Here is a 6,537-nt window from a genome sequence, read left to right on the forward strand (position 1 = left end):
GAGGGGAGGCAGGTAGCCTAGTGGTTAGAGTGGAGGGGAGGCAGGTAGCCTAGTGGTTAGAGTGGAGGGGTGGCAGGTAGCCTAGTGGTTAGAGTGGAGGGGCGGCAGGTAGCCTAGTGTTTAGAGCGTTGGGCCAGTAATCAAAAGTGATTGCTAGATCATTTCCCTGAGCTGACAAGATATAAATCTGTAATTCTGCCCCTGAACAATTAACCCACTGTTCCCAGGTAGGCCTTCATTGTAAATAAGAATTTGTTCTTCACTGACTTGCCTAGTTAAATAATATTTTTTGTATTTTTTTATTATGTCTTCTAATACGGCTTATAATATGGAAATTCCTCTATGAAGGATATTTTTTAACTGAATCATAATGTGTGTTATTAAGTCGGGATCATTCTGAGATAACATTGTTGTGACAGTTGACTGTTTCTTCTTCTTCACCTGAATAGAGATGGAGATTTTAAAAAAGGGGGGTAAACTTACGGAGTGCGTGCCACTCATCCTGACGAATAGTCTTGATAATATTGACGCTCAGCTTTCTGGGGAGGGCTAAAGAATAGTAGTAGTATTTTATTGGTGTGCAGCGCTGAACTAAACCTGCAGAGAAGGAACAAAAAAACAACACGTCGTTTCACACGGAGAGGCCATATTGAAACGATAACAAATATTATTGCATATGTAGTCCTACCAGATAAAAATAAATAATAGAATGTCTAGAAGCATAGATTCATCACATATTGTCAATGTTTATATAACTGTGTGTGTTTTTAAATTGGCTACAGAGCTGCAGCCCCCGAAAGCGTCAACCAGGCCAGTAGGCCTAGTCTAGTACAGTACGTCCCCGTGAACATCCTGAACAACGTTGAGATGGCACAAATAAATCAAAACATGACTTTCACCGTGTTAAATCAAATGATGGATGAAAAGCCGTGTTGTTGCTGCATAGCGGGCGGACCGCTAACCGCTAAATCAGCATTCAGCACCTCGGATAACGCCCAAATTCCGACGGTGATTCGCTCCGTTCACCACGTCCATGAGCATAAATAGGGCTTGTCACCAAACACTATAGCGACACTGACATTATATTAAGCTATAAACAACATATTGTTTATCGTGTGACCTGATCAAAAAACGATGTTAACCTTTAAAGATGAGATCCTCTGTCTCCAGGTCGAATCCATCCCGATGACATTTCCTCCACAGCCCGGAGATGGTGGAGTTGTACTGCCGACTGCAGAGGGACTCCATGGCCGGGGCAGGGGGCCGTTTAGCCCGCAGGAGGACTCCTCCACTCGACCCTTTCCTTTCCACGTTATTCTCCTTCGGTAACATACGTAGTGGAAGGTTCTGATTGGAGATATAAATAAATCCAGGGTCGTTTCTTTTGTTGGAATAATTCTTACAACGTTCCCTGTGTCTCCTTGCATCGGTCTCGTACCAATTATCGGTACATATTGCCACTGCTATGAGTCCCAACGCGCAAAAAGCCAGAAATAATCCCGCGATCGTTAACGTCCTCATAGCAGACATGATGTTCCACCGGACGCGGTAGTGTTGAGAAGAGATTCCTTCTGTTAGACAGTTGGGGGGATTGAGGAGGGGAGAGGAGCCTGCTGCCCGGATCATTTATTCCCCCGGTAGCAATCACCGGTTCGTGCTTGGGTGGGGGGGGATTTTGTCGCTCACTGCCGCAGCATCAATATGATATCATCCTAGGCCATTATAGATAACAGATCTCGTTGATTGGTACAGCACGAACAAATACCAGTAAACATTACGTAAAAAAAAAAAAAAAATCAAAAAACGTCAGGACAAGCCTGTATTTTGGTTCCATTCTGTCTGGCTGTTGATCTGTCCAATATTGCTAAAGTGGAATTCATTTTAAAACATTATTTTGTATTTAACCCTTATTTTATCAGGCAAATTGACTGAGAACACATTGTAATTTACAACAACGACCTGGGGAATAGTTACAAGGGAGAGGAGGAGGGGGTGTACAATTGGCCCAGCATCGTTAGAGTTTGGCCGGGGTAGGCTGTCATTGTAAATACGAATTTGTTCTTAACTGACTTGCCTCGTTAAATTAAACAAGGCCCCATACTATCTCCATGGAGACAGGGTAAGCTCCAGTATTACCCTTATTTTACCAGGTAAGTTGACTGAAAACTAATTTACATCAACGCCATGGGAAATAGTTACAGTGGGAGGAGAGGGAATGAATGAGCCAATTGGAAGCTGGGGATGATTAGGAGGCCGTGATGGTATGAGGTCCAGATTGGGAATTTAGCCAGGACACCGGGGTTAACACCCCTACTCTTACAATAAGCACCATGGGATCTTTAGTGACCACAGTGAGTCTACTATTCAGTGCCAGCAGATGGAGACAGAGCTAACATTCAGTCATTATGCATCAGCCTAACGCACTAATATTGGATTTTCACCGTCCGAATATATACTCAAATAAAAATAAAGAAACAGATACCGTTTACAGTACATTGTAACGGAATACTGTTAGGACCGATACCCAAACTATTCTGTACATCACCGCCTACTTTCCACGTTTTCCGGTAGCCATGTTTGTTTCTCTGTGGGGGGCCGTGGTGACAAGGGCCTCAGGTGGAGATGAGTGTGTTGTGGTTGGTGTGGTTGGCTGCCGTGGCGTTTGTTGCTCCTGTGTCTCTGTGGCAGGACGATCTGTAGTACGTGTACCCTGACAGATAAAGAGCTGCATGCTACGAAACCAAACCCACATTGTTGAACAACACACAGAACTGATACAGATCATCACATGCTATTTTGGTGTGGTCAACCCTTGTGTCTTTGAGAGAGCGAGAGAGAGAGAGAGAGAGAGAGAGAGAGATAGAGAGAACGTGTGTGTGTGTGTGTGTGTGTGTGTGTGTGTGTGATTTCTTGGATTTCCCTTCTATTCTTAAATAAATTATAGAACTCTGAAACAGGTTGGTTTTTTTTCTAACAGACCTCATCCTTTATTTTTCTAACAGACCTCATCCTTTATTTTTCTAACAGACCTCATCCTTTATTTTTCTAACAGACCTCATCCTTTATTTTTCCATAAACTTCAAGTTTGTATATATCTGAGACAGACGATTCGTCCAAAATGGCACCCTATTCCATATATAGTGCAGTACTTTAACCAGAGGCCTATGGGCCCTCCTGAGCCCTGGTCTAAGTAGTGCCCTCTAAAAGGGAATAGTGTGCTTTTGGGGACTGAGACTGACAGTTAACGTGAAGACGCTCTCTGAGCAGTTGTGCAAGAGAGAGACAATGTTTCTTCAGATCCAACAGACTTCCTGTGGTGAAGAACACTCCAACATGGCAGGAAAACACAAGAATCTTCACACATTGACAGTCATAAGATATCTGTCAGTGATGATACTAGCCTCTTGTTTTAAAGCAGATTTATACAACATTTAGTTTTTGTTTTTTAAAAGATTATAATTTGGTGTCCACAAACAACCAATATGCCCGCAGACCTGAGGCCAGCAATGTGATGCAACTGTCCACAACAAAACACTCTGTCTCCACCAATGACGAGAAAAATGATGCTTTTCTGTACCATCACGTACGTAACTATACAATTCAATCCATGCATCTTGATTCCCAGGCATGTTTGTGCTGGGGTGGATTGCAGTTGTTTTTTTCTCATTGTATCTAATAAGGAATTGAATGTGATAGTTCCTCATTTAGGAGCGTGTGTGTGTGTGGGTAGGCCGTCATTGTAAAAGAAGAATTTGTTCTTAACTGACTTGTCTAGTTAAATAAAGGTTAAAATAAAAAATAACAGATAAAACCATACATGTAATATACACTCTTAGAAAAAAAAGAGCTATCTAGAACCTAAAAGTGTTCTTCGGCTGTTCCCTTTAAAGAACCATTTTTGGTTCTACATAGAACCCTTTTGGTTCCAGGTAGAACCCTATTGAGATCCACGTAGAACCCTTTACACAGAGGGTTCTACGTGGAACCAAAAATAGTTCTACGAGGAACCAAAAAGGGTTCTCCTATGGGGACAGCCGAAGAACCCTTTTGGAACCCTTTTTGTTTCTAAGAGTATAATAATCGTATCGTAACAAAGAGACCTCTATGCTACCACATATTTAGCAGATGTTATTGCGGGTGTAGCGAAATCACTGTGTATCACTGTATCACTGTGTATCACTGTATCACTGTGTATCACTGTATCTCTGTATCACTCTGTGTATCACTGTATCACTGTATCTCTGTATCACTCTGTGTATCACTGTATCACTCTGTATCTCTGTATCACTCTGTGTATCACTGTATCACTCTGTGTATCACTGTATCACTCTGTGTATCACTGTATCACTGTATCACTCTGTGTATCACTGTATCACTCTGTGTATCACTGTATCACTCTGTGTATCACTGTATCACTCTGTGTATCACTGTATCACTCTGTGTATCACTGTATCACTCTGTGTATCACTGTATCACTCTGTGTATCACTGTATCACTCTGTGTATCACTGTATCACTCTGTGTATCACTGTGTATCACTCTGTGTATCACTGTATCACTGTGTATCACTGTATCACTCTGTGTATCACTGTATCACTCTGTGTATCACTGTATCACTGTATCACTGTGTATCACTGTATCACTGTGTATCACTGTATCACTCTGTGTATCACTGTGTATCACTGTATCACTGTGTATCGCTGTATCTCTGTATCACTCTGTGTATCACTGTATCACTCTGTGTATCACTGTATCACTATGTATCTCTGTATCACTCTGTGTATCACTGTATCACTGTATCACTCTGTGTATCACTGTGTATCACTGTATCACTGTATCACTCTGTGTATCACTGTGTATCTCTGTATCACTGTATCACTCTGTGTATCACTGTATCACTATGTATCTCTGTATCACTCTGTGTATCACTGTATTACTTCCTCCAATGTATTATATAGTACTGAAGCATGAATAAAATGCGAAAATGCACTTTTCCCAACTTTGCTTTTGGTATCAAACCTCTTCAACATTAACTTCTTATCTGGTCGAGACAACGCTCAAATACGGATCATACGGTTACAAGAAAATCCCTGCTATATACAGTAGGCCTGTTATAACTATATACAGTAGGCCTGTTATAACTATATCCAGTAGGCCTGTTATAACTATATACAGTAGGTCTGTTATAACTATATACAGTAGGTCTGTTATAACTATATACAGTAGGTCTGTTATAACTATATACAGTAGGTATGTTATAACTATATACAGGTCTGTTATAACTATATACAGTAGGTCTGTTATAACTATATACAGTAGGTATGTTATAACTATATACAGGTCTGTTATAACTATATACAGTAGGCCTGTTATAACTATATACAGTAGGCCTGTTATAACTATATACAGGCCTGTTATAACTATATACAGGCCTGTTATAACTATATACAGTAGCCCTGTTATAACTATATACAGTAGCCCTGTTATAACTATATACAGTAGCCCTGTTATAACTATATACAGTAGCCCTGTTATAACTATATACAGTAGGCCTGTTATAACTATAGACAGTAGGCCTGTTATAACTATAGACAGTAGGTCTGTTATAACTATATACAGTAGGTCTGTTATAACTATATGCAGTAGGTCTGTTATAACTATATGCAGTAGGTCTGTTATAACTATATGCAGTAGGTCTGTTATAACTATATACAGTAGGTCTGTTATAACTATATACAGTAGGTCTGTTATAACTATATGCAGTAGGTCTGTTATAACTATATACAGTAGGTCTGTTATAACTATATACAGTAGGTCTGTTATAACTATATACAGTAGGTCTGTTATAACTATATACAGTAGGTCTGTTATAACTATATACAGTAGGCCTGTTATAACTATATACAGTAGGCCTGTTATAACTATATACAGGCCTGTTATAACTATATACAGTAGGTCTGTTATAACTATATACAGTAGGTCTGTTATAACTATATGCAGTAGGTCTGTTATAACTATATACAGTAGGTCTGTTATAACTATATACAGTAGGTCTGTTATAACTATATACAGTAGGTCTGTTATAACTATATACAGTAGGTCTGTTATAACTATATACAGTAGGCCTGTTATAACTATATACAGTAGGCCTGTTATAACTATATACAGTAGGCCTGTTATAACTATATACAGTAGGCCTGTTATAACTATATACAGTAGGTCTGTTACAACTATATACAGTAGGCCTGTTACAACTATATGCAGTAGGTCTGTTATAACTATATGCAGTAGGTCTGTTATAACTATATGCAGTAGGTCTGTTATAACTATATGCAGTAGGTCTGTTATAACTATATGCAGTAGGTCTGTTATAACTATATACAGTAGGCCTGTTATAACTATATGCAGTAGGTCTGTTATAACTATATACAGTAGGCCTGTTATAACTATATACAGTAGGCCTGTTATAACTATATGCAGTAGGTCTGTTATAACTATATACAGTAGGCCTGTTACAACTATATACAGTAGGCCTGTT

General features: G+C 39.6%; 1 protein-coding gene across 3 annotated transcripts in view; it reads right to left on the reverse strand.

Moving 5' to 3' along the window:
- Positions 1-1,640, reverse strand: part of LOC115196592 (transmembrane protein 178B) — a 5,920-nt gene extending 4,280 nt beyond the window's left edge. The window contains exons 1-2 of one of the 3 annotated variants that reach the window (XM_029757451.1): positions 1,143-1,640; positions 484-549 (exon numbers count right to left, since the gene is read on the reverse strand). In XM_029757451.1, the coding sequence (XP_029613311.1) occupies positions 484-549; positions 1,143-1,626 (550 nt within the window). In that variant the 5' untranslated portion in view covers positions 1,627-1,640. Of the gene's footprint in view, positions 1-483; positions 598-1,142 lie in introns of all 3 variants that reach the window. The other 2 variants (XM_029757450.1, XM_029757452.1) reach the window with 2 other exon arrangements.
- Between the last annotated feature and the right edge of the window lie 4,897 nt (positions 1,641-6,537).

Source organism: Salmo trutta, chromosome 7 (genome assembly GCF_901001165.1).
Source record: "Salmo trutta chromosome 7, fSalTru1.1, whole genome shotgun sequence".
Taxonomy (NCBI): Eukaryota; Metazoa; Chordata; class Actinopteri; order Salmoniformes; family Salmonidae; genus Salmo; species Salmo trutta.